The 18,201-nt window shown below is 40.7% G+C and overlaps 1 protein-coding gene across 1 annotated transcript in view; it reads right to left on the bottom strand.

Annotated features, from left to right (window-relative positions):
• Positions 1-17,832, bottom strand: part of st6galnac5a (ST6 (alpha-N-acetyl-neuraminyl-2,3-beta-galactosyl-1,3)-N-acetylgalactosaminide alpha-2,6-sialyltransferase 5a) — a 40,086-nt gene extending 22,254 nt beyond the window's left edge. The window contains exons 1-2 of the mRNA XM_079348268.1: positions 17,650-17,832; positions 16,657-16,869 (exon numbers count right to left, since the gene is read on the bottom strand). Of these exons, the coding sequence (XP_079204394.1) occupies positions 16,657-16,869; positions 17,650-17,664 (228 nt within the window). The 5' untranslated portion in view covers positions 17,665-17,832. The remainder of the gene's footprint in view (positions 1-16,656; positions 16,870-17,649) is intronic.
• Positions 17,833-18,201: the final 369 nt, after the last annotated feature.

Raw genomic sequence — 18,201 nt, 5'->3', positions numbered from 1 at the left:
CAAGGGCACACAAGAAGCCATCCCGTCATTTGAACTGATACTTTGACTTAAATTGCACTTTATCACATTTCTAAAAGTCAGAAACTCACCCAAGCATGTGGTTGGGGATCGATTTACAAGAATTCGCCTCAAATGTCCGCAAACTAGACTAGTTCTCACGAACAGCATTGATGCATACCATCGCAGAAGTTGTGTTCTCATCTTACTTTGGATATCACCATAAGTTAGAGGGATATTACAAAAAGTAAAGGGTAGAGTTTGTACAAAGCTGTAAAGATGCCCCTGCCTCCACCGCTCATCTATAACCAGTCTGCCCACTGCAATGCAGTTAGATATACTTCTTTCAATAAATCGATTATCTCTGGCAGCTTTTACTCTGGGACGTGGCACGGAGTGCAATTTAATGACAACATCGAGCTAAGACCATTTCTTGATTTAACTGTGTATGTTGAAGACGTTTTTATATATATATATATATATATATATATATATATATATATATATATATATATATATATATATATAAAATATGTTTTGCCTTTATTAGAGAGAGGTGGATAGTGGATAGGGTTGGAAATCAGAGAGAGAGGGGAATGACATTCGGGAAAGAAGGCAAAGGCTGGGGTCGAACCCGGGCTGCCTATGAGGACTGTGGCTACATCCATACGTGTGCTGCCACAGCGCTACCGGCGCCTCCCATGATGAAGATGTTTGAGCGATGACACAGGAACAAAAAAAAAGAAAGAAAACCATGAAAACCAAGATTTTATTTTCTCAAAAATGATCACAAACTTTAAGCACCATCTCTGACACTGTTTCTCTAAAAAAATCAGTGACAGCTGATTTTTATCACAGTGTTGCTTTTATTGAGTCCATCCACAGCTTCATGTCTGTCTCACCCTCTATTCTGCTGCTCAGCCTCCTCAATCAAAAATGCTCTTGTATCCCAGACACCAAACAACCTTTGCCGCTTGTGGTGCAGCCCGACTCTGCCCTGAAGGCACAACTCTGTGTCATTAAACTTTAACTCCCCTGACCACCTGCGAGAATGAAGAATACTGCAACTTGTTGTTTTCTCTTTTCTCTCTAATATAACCTCTCCTCCTCTTCTTCTTCTTCATCTCATCCTTTGTCACAAGAGTACTTGCCATGACTTTTGAACAGTCATTTTTTTCTCTGACATCACTTTCAAAAGGATCAAGCTGATGACGTGTTAACTGCTTTGTTACTATTAAGCTGTAAAATAATGGGTTGGCTGCTACACTAACGTTAAATTTTCATGCAGCCTAGAATAATAAGAAACTGAAAAGACACTGTGAAATTCTGGGAGACATTTCATATCTCAAGGAAAAACAACATACTGTAGCAGACAGCAGCTTATGTTAACATTCAGCTACGACCAAGCAAACTACAGAGGTTAGCTTAGCTTGGACATAATGGAATGCTTCTATAAGATGTCACCATACATGTACCTGATAAGTCATTCGCTACCATCAGACTATGTTAGCATTCATTTATGCCTTTAATAAGTACAACATATTCCCTCTTCTAATTCTAGCATGTACCACTGCCTATAGCGTGAAATGATATTAGCTAGAAAGTAGTTGAAGCAACATGATTAGCTGCTAAATGACAGTGGCTTATTGGTAATTAAATCTGTAGTTTTAAATAGCCTATGAATTTTTATTCCTCCTCCTTGGGCAACAAATTTCCCTTTCTTTTTTACATCTGGTAATTCATTGAAGAGGCTGTGAAATGGCGAAGATTTGACTAATTCTCAATGTTTTTAAGATTTGTACCTTGGAGCAGAAAATTTGAACTACCAAACCTGAGTTTGACACTGGTGGAAAATGGCTGCTATGCAAATATGGTGAGTTGGTACAAGTTGCTCAGCAGGTTTCCTAAAATGTCAAGCCAAAGAGAGTGCAGACGGAAACAGGTTGCTCCTTGTTACAAGACACCCGACTTTGCTTTAATTGTCTCCATAAAAGGCAAAGTGCACAATGATGCAGCCATTGCATGTCCCAAAAACCTCCACCCAGATAGAGCAGGAAAAAGCTACGGCTGTGAGGACCCCACAGACACATCCCTGCAGGAATGATTGCCTTGGCATGAATACAAAAGATGAGGTGCAATTTACCAGGTCAGAGAATCTCTCTCCCTCGCTCCTCTTTCTGCTGCGAAATTGCAGCAGGAGGTGGCGAGTGGAGAAGATAGAGGAGGAAAGAGTCAGGGAGGAAATGACACAGGGACATTAGGAAGAGAGAGGGAGGCAGAACAGATAGGGAGAGGGGGGGGTTGGGTGGGGGTGGCGGGGCAGCTTGACAGACAGACGGAGGCGGGCGGAGGAGGGAGGGAAATGAAAGGCTATCTGATAGATGAAAAAGAGAAGCAAGAAAAAGGAGTGGCTGTCAGAGAAAGAAGCACTTTGGAGAGCGAGAAATGTAGGGCAGGGCCTTCGCAGAGACATGCAGGGATTTCAGGGGCATCCTTTGATGAGGGAAAGTTAGAAATGCAGCCGCCAAAGTTCTGATATCTGATGAGGTCATTATGAGAGCGAGAGGCAAACATCATTAAAACATCTGCAGGATTCCCACTTTCTCAACCTGCACAGACACCTCGACTTATTCTGCTTTTCAGGAGATTTTATTACTACAAGAGAGCTCCCTTTTGCCTTCATCATCAAACCATGTACTGATGTTTCTGGCTGATGTTCCCACAATCTTTCGAAGACTGACAGGCATGGATAGTGGCTACATGTTTAACGCCAAACAATTCACCAAATCCATAACAATATGATCTTGTCAAGAGAAGTTTGGCGATAGTTTTCACTTCTGAACACATTGACTTCTTCAACATTCACATCATGTGCACCCTTTTTTGTGATACAGAGTTGAAAACGAAAGTGAAAAGATAAAAGGTGCAGTATAATCCTAGCGTGAAGCAGAATATATGCATGGATAGGAATGGCGGGAGAAAATCGTAATATGGCACTCAAGCGTACTGTTAACCGTCAAACTCGATATGACAAGTTGGTTGTGAACAAGGGCAAACAGGCAATTTTCAACACTGACGCACAAACTTCTTCCTTCCAGTCTGAACGCTGCCTGTTAAATCTTGGAGTGCGAGTGTAATAAATCCCGGCGAGCTTAATCCCAAGGGAGCAATTACTGTTGTGTTCTGGCAAAATAACAACAAGCCAAAGAAAAACAAGAAGAAGACATCAATAATACATCGCCAATACTACATTCCCTGTGTTGCGGAAAGCTCTGCTTTCCTCTGAAAACATTTCTAGTACTAAATATTCTAGTTGGAGTGTGTCCATTATGAGCTGGAACCGAGGATAAGGACACAGTTACCAAAAGGGTTGTGTGTGTGTGTGTGTGTGTGTGTGTGTGTGTGCTTGTGTAAAGATGTGTGTGAGGATGTGTACAGTATATATTATACACCAGCTGCCCAAGACAACAGAATCTCATGGGAGGCGACAGATTTCATATTGGCAAGCAAGACACGTGAATGTGTCTCTATGTGATTGTGAATTTGATTTAGTGCATGTAACTAATGAGAATCAGTAGTGAAATGTAACTCATTACATTCATTCAAACACTGTGCTTAAAGTAAAATGATCTTAAACAGTACAAGAATATGGAAGACTCAAGCGGACATGCATCCATACATTTTATTTATTTAATTTCTGCAGGACTAAATAGACTTAACTAATGTCAATGGAACTTTTCCTGGATAAATAAAGGTTAAATAAAATAAAAAAAATACGAGTTTATAACTTAACCCATACCGTAAGTTCCTGCTGGTTTCTGAAGATCTGACATATTTATCTTCATATATCAAAGCTGGTTTTCTTATGGTAACAGGATTATTTTCTAGTAAACAAAACATTGGACCAGTCACCAGACAATGACGTGCCATACTGCCACACTTCCAACACAAAAGAGGTAAGTAAAGCTTATTTGTTTGGTGCTTTTGCAATATTGTAGAAAAGATCACAAGTGTACAAATTATTACAAGTAAATTTCAAGGTGTGGATGCATTTCCACTTAGGGCTACTTAAATTCATTGATTACAGCGTAAATACAAAAATATAGGCGGACACGCTCCAAAGTGCAAAGTGTCATGCAAATAACACACATTACACTATCAATATAGGCTCTATATGTCTGTGTTTCTGAAATTAACTTCATTAAAACAAGTCTCTACTTGTAGTTGTTGTTGCAATTTTACACGTACTTAAGTAGAATCTCAGTATGTTTTTCACCACTGACTGTGATAACTTAAATTGGACATAATCAAAGTAAAAATGGAGAGCTGTCTCCATGAAAAAAGTTGCCAATTTTCCTTAAGTTTCCAACAAGGAAACTTAAGGAAAATTGCTTTTTTGTTTATTCCTGAAGTTAGAGACTTTTAATTGGAAACACTGTTGAAATTATCACAACACTAATTTTTATTGCCAAAGTAATGCCTATTCATTTACTTAATGGCCATGCACCTGAGATGGGATAATAGCCAGGCTGGTGATTAGAAACATGAGCATGAGAGTCACATTCACACAGTTCCTGCCAGCAGCTTTGGAGCAGAGTCACATCAACAAATCACTCCAGTTTTTCTGTGTTTTTGTCAAGGTGATGAGGCTCATTAGGCTAAACCTCAGAGTATTCTACCCAGCAGGAGTTCATAAAACCTTAACAATGCTGCATGCATGCTAACAGCCTTCGATTTGGAAGATGCTCCCGCAATGTTTTTATCCCTTAATGAGTGTGGATCATTGGCTTTTAGGACAAGGGACACATGCTGAAGGAGAAGTGAATCACGTAACCACCGAGACAGTCGAGAGATGAGGGCTTTAGAAGAAATGCTGGGGATTTTTAGAATCTGCTTTCTATTAGAGAGGCATAGAGAAGACACAGATGGCACAGTACAATTTGATGGGTTCAATGATACTTTGGTGTAAAGGAGCAGCAGCAGCAGGTGGGGTTTGACTGAGAGAGCCCTACATTTTTGCAGACTGCAAAGGCTTTGTCAGCAGTGCTTAAATACATCTGTGATGTTGTAGGCAGAGAATGATGTCAAAATACTTAAAGCTCTCCAGCATCCGTACTGGTTGGACATTGAAGTAGGTGGGGCCTTCATCAATTCAAATATGTATGCAGCATAATACCTTTTAGTGAGAGGAGTGATAGTGCATCAGTATAATAACAATAAAGGGTCATATTCATATTCGAAAGACGAAAAGGGCAAATATCTACTGCAAAAATCGCTGTTCTTTTTTTTTGGGGGGGGGGCACCTTGGCTTTTCTCACTGTATCTTAAAGTTACAATGCCATTTAATCTTGTTGTTGTGCCTTTACGTATGTAACCAGATTGCACTTTTTCAGCCTCTCAGTTCGGCACATTGAATGATAAAGATTGTGCTAGTGTTTGTTTTGAGGCTTTACCTTATTGCAACTGGAAAACGTGTTTTTCTTTTTCCTGCACCACACATTGCTGATAGTCCCCAACGGAATACATGCCAGATCAGCTTTGAGGTTTCAGCCATCGCTTGTATTGCAAGATGGCTGTGAATTTATGTAAAAAAGTTTCCAAAAAATTAAGTTCACAAGGTCACATCAGGGAATTATACCGATTCATTGTCACTTAATGAAACATTTGAATAAACAAAAAAAAAACCCTGACTCGATCAGACACATTTTCTTTGGAGCAGTCAAAGAGTCAAAGGTTGGAAAGTGCTGCTTTTAATCCTGCACTGCATTGAAAAATATATTTCAAAGTTAGAATCTGAATTCCTGAACTTATCAAGTTGTCTGATAATGAAGTGACATGTTAAACATTTCCTCTGAATTCTAGTAGCCTAAAGATGATGAATATTGATCAATAATCAATTTAATTTCCTTCCTATGCACAGCTGTCTGCTGTGGCTCAAATGTATAACAGATAGTTTAGATCATTAAAACTTGTACTAATGTCTGTGCAGTTGATATTGTTCATTCTTGGTTATTAGCTGTGCATCTGAGGCTATCATCATCACCATCATGGAGGCTTTGGCTGCATTATTAATGAGCTGGTGATTGAGGACAGAATTAACGCAGATTACGAGCTGAGGAAATGGAGTCGTCAGCTCATAAATAGACAGAAACTCTTTAGCGTTATTGAGACAATCCTCTGCATCTGTTAAATCTTATTAGCTGCAGCCAGCTGTCTTTATATCATTCTTCTTCTGTGTACAAATTACAGTATGGAGAGTTTTCAGTGTCAAAACTTTGTTTTTTCCTTCCCTGCTCAGTGAATTCGTTTTGAGACTTAACTTTGTTGGAATTTTTAAAGCATCAACTTTGATTTTTGAGGAATGAGGATCAATGGGGCGAAATTCTGAATCTGTTTGATCCAAAGCAGAGGAAGCAAAGTTTTAAGGTTCATGCAAAGTGGCTTTATCTTGTTTCGACTGCATTTTTAGAGAAGTTTCAAAGGATCACTTGACTCAAAACAAGTCAAGTCACTTCAAAAGCTTAAACTTCAGTCTATGCTAGCATGATCATAGAGATGAACTGTAAAGCTGACCGGACTGCCTACCCCCCCCCCCCCCCCCCCCCCCCCCCCACACACACACACACACACACACACACACACACACACACACATTAAAAACCATCAATGACACACAACTGAGGTCAGAACTTAAAGCACATCACCACTGATCCGTGCTGCTCTTCACTGATTACCTCTGAGATCTGCTGACCCCCCTGTATCTGATATCTGCTGCACATCCTCCTGCAGGTCCTTGCTAATGCTCCCGAAAGATGACGGAGCTCTCTCTGTTAAAGCCACGTAGCTGCAGCAGCTTATACCGGTAGTTTCTTCTTAAATCTAACTTTTTGTGTTATTTGAGGAAATTTCAATTCGCAATCATTTCATTTGCTTTTTTAACTATCTTGAGTTAAGACGGGTATAGTCTCTAGGATTTCAGGTCTTCCAATACACAAGAGGATCAATTCTGGCAATATTAGTTGTTGGGGTTTTAAAATGGTGGTCCTATGCAACATTGTGAGAGGGGATCAAATCTTGCGACCAAAGATAAATAAACACAATGTGATGTACATCCGATACCAATCAATAGAAATACAGTTTTAAGGGGTGCACTAATCAAGGCCACCACACAGGAGCCAGAGCTGTTGAAGGTGTATGCTAACAATGTCGTGACTGCTCTCTTCACACCACTGGCATCCCATTTTGGCCTCTTTCCCCGAGCCTCGACGGTGTTCTCATTTTTCGATTCCTTCTTTCTATGCACATTAACACCACTATAGCCAGACCTCACTTTCTGCTTGGCGACTTCAGCCGCACACTGATGACACTACGGACGCTGCGTGTCATTGACTTGCCTCACAGTCTCCAATTCACAATGTGCATTCACGTTGAAAATTATGAGATATGTGTCGCATGTGAGAATTGCAATGAATTTACAAGACAGCAAACATCATTCAGGTTGAAAACCCACAAGAAAAGACAGTGTTGTCTTTATTTAAAGACAGTGACTGTGTTGATTCAACACAGTCAAGTCCCCTACAATAAACAGAACAATTTAAACATGGACTCAGCAGCTACACTTTCAATGGTGTAACAAAATGTTGTATAGCTCTAAAATACACAAACACAAACTTAGATAACTGCAGCACTAGAAATGCACACTCTGGCGTCTTCTTGTTTGTGTAACCATTTTTTGTTAACAGTAAATCAATGACGAGGTTTTAATTGATGCTCTAAAAAGCAATCTAGATTTTGTGTGTTTCAGATTTTTTGTTGAGTGTGAGTGAGGCTCAGTCTTGCCCCCCTCCCCTCCTAAAATCAATTTGGCCATGCTGAAAATAATGAAAACGACTGTATTTGACCTGAATGTCAGTGTGACCCACTTGCTCCGATTCATGCCTGTCCAGAATCTCAATGAACTTTGTATCTAAATCAAAAACTGCCACGTGAACAGACGTCTTTAAGCCTATCATACTCAGATGTAGGGGAAGGGTAAAAGGAGAAACCTTTTGAAACAAACCTAGCAGTCATAGTGGATTTCTACAGTGATTGCCTGTTGTCACAAATGTTCACACTGTATCAGAGCTGGAAGGACAAATTCTGTCCTCCACGCCTCTTCAATGACTACTTCTTCGGCTGTCCGTGCTCACTGTAGAACAACAATGACACCTCTGCTTTGGCAGCAGAGTTAACACTGCAATCATTCTGTAGGTGGGACAGAACTGAAAAGGTTTGCTGTGGACTAGAGGACTTTCTTCCACCTCCACTCAATGTTCCTGAACCTAAGTGTGCACAGGTTCTTTGTGCTGAACTCTGTTTTTCAATGTGTTATACAACATACCTGTGTTGTATCGGACTCTTTCGCATACTGAGAAATGCTTTTTTTTTGCCTTTCTAAAGCAAACTTCTCCACCTACCAACCTGTAATCCTCCTCTATCATATTGTCCTTGAACTGTGGTTAGCATGCACATAAGGTTGCTTTTGGGCAGAGCCTGTGTGTTAAGTTATACATGACATCTGGACTATACATTAAATAAAAGTCTTGATAAACTTGAACTTGATAAATGTCCCCACAGCAACAGTTATCACCGTAACAGTGCTCTTTAAAAACATGTGCAGTACGATTTAGCTACCATATATTATCGACAGGCTTTGTTTAATGTAAAATAACAACTCTCTCATTCTCCCTCTCATGCTCATATCATTGTGCTCAACTGGTTTTGTCTGTCTTATAACAATCATCATGGTTCACCAGTTGGCATCCCACACGTCTGCCAGTCCTTAAACAAAGAAGCAAACCAACCTGAATCCCAGACACTCCCTGCTGAGTGATGACTGTCATTAAAGCTCGCTGGACAATGTTTGAAGTTTTCTTTGATTGAAACTCTTCTTCTTGGACTGAACAGGAATGACCAAACAAAGCTTTAAACCGAACAACAAAATGTCATTTGATAACAGAATTTAATGACAAAATTGGTAAACCCTAATTAGAAATATCCGAGGCCACTATATGCCAGCAGAGCATCCTAAATGCTATTTTACATTGATTCATACACATTCGCTTGGGCTTAAATGAGAGTGATGTAAAAATAATTATTCTCGGTGTTCATAAATGGTAACTGTAAACGCCATGGCTTGGATGAACATACTCGTTTAACTATTCAATGAGCCTTTGTAACCTCTGTTGAGGCATCGCATATGTTCAATTATTCACTTTAATTAATAACGTATTTTTCTTTATAGCAAGCTTTCATATGAGAACGCTCCGAAGGAGTAAGACTATTTAAAGTAACTGTTTAACACTTCAGAGAGTTGGGGTCCTTTCAAAGACCCTGTTGTTGATAAAACCTGCGTTAATGTGGATTCCCTGCAACACAGAGGAAAGAAAAAGGTGGAAGCGACATTTTATGCACCATGGAAAGACGCTTAGTCAACAACACCAGTGAAAGTGTCATCAGAAGACTCGACAGTGAGAGCGTGAGACCGCCTGCTACCTGGATGTGGGCATGATGGGAAATTCAACACATTCTGCTCTGTAATGGGGCTGGTTTTGATGGTTTAGTACTGCAGAAGGCTGATTCTCCTTCAGGGTTTCTTACAGATGGAAGAACTTTGTACAACTTTATAGAGATTCACTGGAATCACTTTAACTCATCAGTGCTGAATCAGACTTGGGTTTTGGCCAGTACCAAGTACCCCTCTAATATAAGAACATTAAAAAAATGGAGTGCTGAAATTTCACTGGCTATGACTAACATCCCTCTCTCCAATAACACCTTGATATCCAAAGCTATTAAAGGCAGAATCAGATTTTTTTTTGTTTTTCATCATTCTGTGTTCCTACAAAACAAACTTAGCCCACATGCCCTTTTTCGGTCATGAAGTTCATTGTTTAACTGGCAGACCCCAGGTTTCTTTAATTAAGTACCTCGGTATCCAATATTTTTCTAATCTGAGAGGGAACTGCTCAGAGCAAAGGGATTAAAAACACCAAAATCCAAGCCTGATAATTCCGCTCTCCTACCATGGAGGAGGACATACTCATTAATCATGTCTAAAAAGCTGAATAATGTAGCAGACTTTGTACTTGTGTGGAGGCAGACGAAATAAAACTGAACCAACTGGTTTTATTGCGACGCTTCCTGCCAGCCCACTCTTTGCATTCGCTTTCAACAAGGTTGGCGGTAGCGGCGGCCCCTTCATCTATCTCCCATGTTGTGCCAAAAGGTAACATCCATTTATCATAATTTAACCTTTTTAGATTCCTCACAGGTCTTTCAGGGACCGAATAACGAGAGCGCCCCACAGGCTGAGGCTTCCATAGCACCTCGGGTTAAAACAGGAAGAAGCATGAAATCACCATTCATCTCTTGACACCCGCCTTAAGAAATCTGCCTCCACTTTCTTTATGTTGAAGAAAATATATGACTTCCCTCGTGATCCCCTAACCACAGTATACCAAAAGGCAGCGAGTGTGAGATTACTTCGTCGAGGGAATGCTTATCGAGAAGTGACGTCCTCCCTCCTCCCACTCTTCATCCATAATTGCTTTCCAGGCCTGCATTTGAAAGAGCCTGAAGCTGTGTTATGTTTGGTGGGAGCAGAATGCACGGGAGATAAGTTGAAATCCAAGACTATGCCCCAATTGGGACCACTGTGGCATAACGAAACCACTATTCCTTTCTCCTCAATTGCACCACACACTTTTAGTATTCTAACAAGGTCTCTGCATAAAAATAGTGGTTATCTATCTTGAATGTCTTGTGCGGGTTGCATTGTCATTTAAAACTGAGACCACACACATGTAAACACAAGTTTATGCACACACACACACACACACACACACACACTACAGCTAGACTTCACAAACACTGATCGTTTGGATTAAACGACTACAAAATCCGTGGTCGTATCAGCCTAATTGGGGAGATTTCTTTCTCTCTATCCAGCTGGCTGATTGCTTAGAAAAATCCTAATGAACAGTGAAAAATGGCGTTGTTGCTTGAAGAGAGCCAGTGAAGATGTTGCTGACTGAGATGAAATATTAAACATCTCACTTCTCCAGCTGTCACTAAAGCTGTGGTTGGGAGAGGGATACCTTGTCATGTCTCCTCAGCACAGATGGCTCCGTTCTCCTTGGCTCGTGCCTTTAGGCAAAGTGTACCTAGTCAGTGAGTATTTTCATCCAGGATACAGTGGGTCTAAAACAGACTCTTTCTGGAGAATTTATCTGCTTTGTTAATCTCTTGTGCTTTCTCTGAGGAATTGCCTAAAGTCTGTGATGTTTTTTTTTTAGCAAGGATGCTGTGAGGTTAGTGATGTCAGTCAGTCAGTTTGCAACTTTGGTCCAGACTGAAATATCCCAACAAATACTTGATGGATCGAGGTGAAACTGAAAACAAACCTGCATGAATCAGACGTCAACCTTTGATGGTCATCAGTTTTGATTTCATGCAGTCTCCAGGTCAAACTTTTCAGTTATTTAGTTTAATATCTTATTTAGTGATAAATTGGAACAGAGTTTGGTTCAGACATTCACGACCTCCAGAGGATGAACCATAAAGACTTGATTTACATGGTCAGAGAAAGAATGACATAATCTTGGGGGGGTTACATGGCTTTTTATTGAGCATGGCATTTTGATCAAAATGTTTGTTTAGTCAGTGAATTACACTTTTATCTATCAAGTGAATTGGAACTGACATTCATGACAAAAAGAATACCAATGACTTCAGGGACTTCCTGCCATAAAGTTCACATTTATGTTTTTGACTTAAATGTGTCTTTCACTAAAAGATGGACTGCAATGGCATTTTAAAAACATTATTTAAGATACTGTACATTAAACAATCTTTGGTGAAAATATCATTTATAAAGGAGTCCTGCCTGAAGAAAATTTGTTTGCAATATCTTATCCCTAATGAATCCATTGAACATAATTTTGTTCAGATTGCTCCCCAGAGGATGAATCCTGAGGACTTTACAATACATTGGTTGCAGTTCAAATGCTGCAAATCAGAAAACGCTGTTGACCCTTGGCTGTACTTCATACATTACTATCTTAAGTAAAAATTGGCAGACGTTAATATGCAGATACAGGTTGACCTACAATGATAAACAAGAGAAATAAGAAAAATCAGCATGTCAGCATTCTCACTGTAAAAGATGAACATCAGGAAACAAAGCTGACAAACGTTGGTTCAGCTGCTATGATGTTTTATATTTTTAGAACTGGAGTACTCTTCAGTAAAGTCTCAAGGACATGCTAGGGCATGAAAAGAAGTCAAAGGTTTGACTTGTTATTGTATGAAGAGATCGGGAGTCTTGTTAGAGAGGAAAAGTCAGCCTTGTTCATCTCTTTCCAGTGACGTCGGGAGCTCTCTCATGCTTGTTAAGGCTCCTCGCTCTCATCTTAGCCAAAATCTCCTCCGTTCCTTCTCCTTCACCTGTCTTTTCGGATGTCAGCTTGAAATCTGTCTTATACGGATGTCAGGGAGACAATCAGAGGCAGATGGTTACGCTGTTCCATCCTCCCTGCTCCACAGAGAGACAGGCGAGTGGATTCCTCGTCCTGCTCCTCCTCCTCCTCACTAAGAAAATGAAAAGTATACTGCGAGAAGAAAGAAAACCCTTTGGGATTTCACCCTCTATCTCTCACTCACGTCTCCATTTCTGCCTCCTTCTTCTCGCTCTTGTCTCACTCACAGGCTGAATATTTCCCCAGTCGTATGTTGTCTTTTATCATTCTCTCCTTCCTTACCCTTTCCTGGTTTTGTCCTCCTCCTTCATTCTCTTTGCCCTTACTCTGCAAGAGTTTCTCTCCCTTTTCAAGTTTCTTTCTTTACATCCTTATCTTGCCCTTCTCCTCCACCGTCTTTGCAGCCCACGTCCAATCCAACCATTGCTACTGCATAGCCAAAATGATTTTAAAATACTTGGTGCGAAGGTTTCAGGTTAATTGTGTTTGATTCTCAACAGAGAAAAAATAAAATAAATCAGTTCTCTTACCAGATTGGACAACAAAAAGATTCAATGTTTGAAAATTGTTCTGGCACCACAGTCAAGAGTCTGCAGGGAAGTTTCAGGCTTCAAAATGTTTTGTAGTTTGTGATGACTTAAATACTCTGGTGGAAGATAAAGTGAAGCAGTCAAAGGCTGACTGGCACTGCACCATGCGTGCCAGCCTCCTGATATCTTGCAAAGATCAATATGGCAGGGAGGTCAGCGGGCAAAGCTGAATTAGATGAATGATCGTGTCAGAGTGTTTTTTTTCTTTCAGATCAAAGATTCACAAATCTTTCGGCAGAGCAGGAGAACAAATGCCAGACAGGGCCAGCAACTTTTCTACTTCTCGATGTACACAGACACTCTGCCTATTGTTGACAGCCAAAGAGAAACCTATACCTGAGCGTGACATATTTGAAGGACGCACTGCATTATACAACACGCAATGCTGCGAAGACAAGAAATAACAAAGAAATCATAAAGTATTAGTCCCAGAGTGCAGTGGCAAATCACACATTTGAAGAAGCATGAAGCATGCAAGAAGGTGTCATCCTAATTGATGTCCCTTGTCACCAAAATGTTTATTGCAATTAGAAAAAAATTAACTGGAAGTTTAACTGTGGGAAAATCAATTCTCATCCATAGCTGGCTTTTCTGACACATTACAGACAAATCCTCATCCAATCAAAACGCACAGGGTCACTGAAGATTGGCATTTCAGGCAGTAAAGAAGAAAAAAAAACAGCTGCATGTCTCATCAGCTGTCTTAAAATATGACTGACTCATTCCATATTTATTTGTGCGCCGCTCAGCTTAGTAGAGACCTGCGTGACCTAGCTGTGAAATTATTCTGATTGCCGGACCAAATGCTAAAACAGCCGCTGGCATATTGACCACGCCCCTGGACTATTAACCTTGATTTTGAAATGTGTGCAGATAATCTTTAGTGTCCACATTCCACCTCTAAACAGAGTCAAAACATTAAAACTTTACGCATGTAATAATGTAGTTTTCACCAATAAATTTGAACAAACTAATCTGGAGACAGCAGACACAATACACACGGTTTATACAATGAATGCAACTCTGAGTCACAAACAAGCTTTGCACAAAAACCTCAGCTCCCATTAAGCTAAATAAGAGGAGTATAAGAAGAAATAAGAAGACTGTAAATATGAATGGACAAAAGAATGAATGATGTTACCCATCTGTCACTGCAGAGGGCTTTGGAAGCCCATCGATGGTGATCACCATGCTTGAAATGCTGTCTCAACCAAACTATAACCAAAGGCTGAGATTTGGAGTTGATGCAGGTTGTAAGCCTCCTAATGAACCGTTACACTATGCCTGCCGTCGGTCAGGGCCGCTACGCACCTTATTGTGAACAGCACTTATTGTGCACTAAAACCCCAAAGAGACATGAGATTATTAGACCAATTACATTTTGTAACTAGGCTGTAAACATGTTCATTTCTGCCATATAAACATTTTTTAATGGTTTCAGGTGCTTCTGTAGTCAGTCTCAAGCAAAAATGCAAATTAAATGTATTAATAATTACAATGCTTGCCTGTTTTTCTTCTTCCCTGTTTTTCTTGAGAGATTTATTGTAATGAATAATAGCTCCACCTTTAGTTGCCAACCTGCTTTACTTTGTCACAAGATAAAGTGACTCTTCAGAGCCCCTGGTGTTTAATTTAGCAAAAGTTCATTCAACCAACTAAGCTACTTCTTCTGCTGCTCAGGAACAATGTGTTGACTCTCACATTCATCCAGCTGATGCATGGTCCTGCTGCTTATTTTGTCTCATCCACACAGCAACAAGAGCGATGAGGAGGCAGTCAAATTACTCATATGCAAATCAACTTCCTGTGACATAATCTGATGATTTAAAGCCTGTTTTCAGCAGCCAACAGAAACTTTCTTTTAAGAAAAATAGAGATTGCAGGGTGGATTTATCCGTCCACTTAGGTTGGATTTAATTTAGCATGAGATGGATTGCTGAATCGGACCAGTGGACACAGGCCCAGGGGTCCCATCTGACCCCAGAGACCCCTGAGCAAATGTCGAGGTAGGAGTAGGGGTCTCAGAAATATCCACAGTAAGCGGGTGGTTTTCTTTTCTTTCTGCTTTTTGGTAAATTTGCAAACCAATATATTCATGCTTACCCCTAATGTATTGCCATGTGTACATACATAAGTGTACTCGGGCAAGGAGTGATATTACAAAATGTGAACACGGACCAGGAGGGAGAGTCAGGAGGGGGAAACAATCGTACCTAATGTGAAAACACCCTAAGAGACAAAAATCCACAAGAAACAACAACAAGTTAAGTCAAAAATACACAACCTTGACTACAAAGAGACACAAATCCACAATAAAAGAAACATATTCATAATAAAAAATAGTCACCGAACTGTAACAAGGAGTTACAAACAGAGGAGTTAGTATTCTTCTTTAGTCTGAGAGTCTGTCTGTAATGTTTCATACCTGCTCGGAGGGGCCTTTTGTGCATGATCTATAAGTACGACTGAAACTTGAATTATTAAACACATTAAATCCATGGGTTGGAGGACTGTTACATCCATCAATAGCTCAGTGGAGCAGAACACTACACAAACCATCCAGCAGTACATCAAACAGATTGCTTGCAGGGATGCACACTGTCCTGCATGTCGCCTTAAAGAAACCTTTACACAGTGATTAGGTCTTCTTTACTTGCAGAGCGTCCACTAGCCAGTACTCACATTGATTGTTTTCTCCTGGCTGGTAAATAGATGGAAGTCAATACGCCCCCCGCTGTGACGTCAGGGTTCAACTAGCTGCAGGACTCCCGGGTTTATCAATTAGAGGCAAAGAATGCAGCCAAGGATTTCATTTGTAGCCTAAGCTGTTATTAGTAACGACAGGTGGGTATTGAGTGTGGCGCAACACGGTGCTGGAGAAAATTGTGATAGATGACGAGAGGGAGGCTCTCTGCTTCACGGAGCTGTGCAGAGAGATGACTGCAGGTCATTAGACTGGGGGAAGGTGCATGGTGGCATGTTTGTGTTATAAGGAGGAGAACACAAAGAAGCAGAACTTTGATACGAAAAAAAATCGTACAATATAGATATCTGTTTCAAAAGAGCGCAACAAAATCACAAGTGCCAGGTTTAAGTTTTTGGCAAGCAAGCAACCATAAAATAGAGCCTGGACCACATTTGAAATATTCTATTTGATTCATCTTTTATAATCCAGTTTAATTGACTTGGAAGTTTGAACATGTGACTTAAGACACAGTATTTTGTTAATACTTAGCTACACCATTGATGATGGGTTTGAGCTAAAAAAAAAAATATTTCCCTGAATCTTCTAGTGTCAGGTTTAGCTTCTTATTTTTTTTCCATAATTATGACTCAGGATGTCATTGGGGCTCTGAGAAACTTTGAAGGGGATTTTTAACAACTTTTTCCCGTTTTAAGGTGTACCATAAATCATGGTTTGGTTGATAAGAAAATAATTGTCTGTGACTTGCAGCCCAAGTTTGTAGGAGTAAAGATGGCTTTACTTTCAAAACCACATACGTGCAGCCATTCATCCTTCTCTTGAGTGCCTTATGGCCGCATCTGTTTACCTTATGGTCGATGATGCCGATGTATCCCTGGAGGGCCGGGGGGTGAGGCTTGGCCACCCTTGCGGGAGCTTCAGTGGGCCACCGCAGATGTTCATGCTGTCGGATGTGCGTGTCGTTAGTGTCCCTGGAAGGAGGGCCGGTGGAGCTGTTGTTGTACACGAGGAACAAGCTGGCGAACAGGAGCAGCACGAGCAGCAAGGCGACCCCATGACGCTGACACAAAGATACACAGATGCTGACAAATCAGCGCTGCAGCACAGAGCTCAGTTTATGATGCACGACGACAGGTATTAAATCTTAATCATACTCAGTCACACCCTAACTTCCTGTTATTTAAGTCACGTAAGACCGAAACTTAAAAACAAAACCAAAAACCCCCCGCATGATGTCAGAACGGAAACGATCATGTTTTTTTAACGCTTGTTTGCATGCATGCATTTTGATGCGCATCTGCGCTCAGGAGCACATCTGCAGTAACATAAAGTTAGTTAGGTGTGTAACTTAAAAAGTAAAGTTCGTATGGAACATCCTGACCTTCTTTGGGCCAGTTTGAGTCTTAACCAAATAAAAACAAACTAGTAACAGATGCAGAAGATAACACATGTCATCTCCTGATGTTTGTCTTGGCACACCGCGGCATCAGGGTTGTTGGATGTGTGGACCTATTTTTTTCCCATAACGTGCATTACAACAAGTTTCTTCCAAATTAATTACATGTCATGCACTTTTTAAATTGAGGTGATATCTCTGTATTGAACGCCGTGAAAATGCCAGCGCGCTGGGCTCCATGCTGTGTAGTTTATTATTCTTGTTCTTATAAATAAGAAAGAGCCGGAGCTTACGAGCAAACAGAGCGCACAGCTGGATGTCCATTGTTCGCCTCCTAATCTTTTGATCCGACAGACTATACACAGCAGCATGGCGGTTTAAGAACACTTCACAGAACAATGCTGGAGTAATAATACTGTAATACAACATGACAGAGACCTTTACCTTAAGTGTCCTCATTTTTGCTTGCGTATTATCTTCTGTGGTTCAGTGCGTCCCTCTCTACTTTCTCTCATGATCCGCCGTCATCTGTTCTCATCCTGTATCCGCTCCTGGTCCGTGCCGCACCGTCACAACACGCCTGCCTGCTGCCTGTGTGCCTGTCTTCAGTCCGGAGCCCAGGCGCAATTCATTCTGAAGAGCGAGGCGACAGATGTTTTACTGTTGTAGCTCTGCTGGGTCTTAACGCCCTCCGTGTTTGAGGGGAGAGGAGGAGCAGTTTAAAGAGACTCCACCTGTATTAGGGCGATAAGGCCCTTTGGTTATTGGTTAACGGTTCCTCTAAGTTTGAGTGGGCTAATGTTTGATGATGATCTGTGCTCAGATTACTTGGAATATAGTGAATGAACAACATGTCACGTCCTGCATAAAATGTGAGGCGGATTAATGAATGTAAGAGAAGTTATTCAGTCCTCGAAAACAAACTGACACTGAGTCTCTACAAGTCAATACAACTTTGTACTTTTTATACACTTATATTGCAAGGTAAAAACTTTA

This window comes from Symphodus melops, assembly GCF_947650265.1.
Source record: "Symphodus melops genome assembly, chromosome: 7".
Lineage (NCBI taxonomy): Eukaryota > Metazoa > Chordata > Actinopteri > Labriformes > Labridae > Symphodus > Symphodus melops.
The sequence above is the reverse complement of the archived record's forward strand: the minus strand, read 5'-3'. Positions and strand labels throughout refer to the sequence as shown.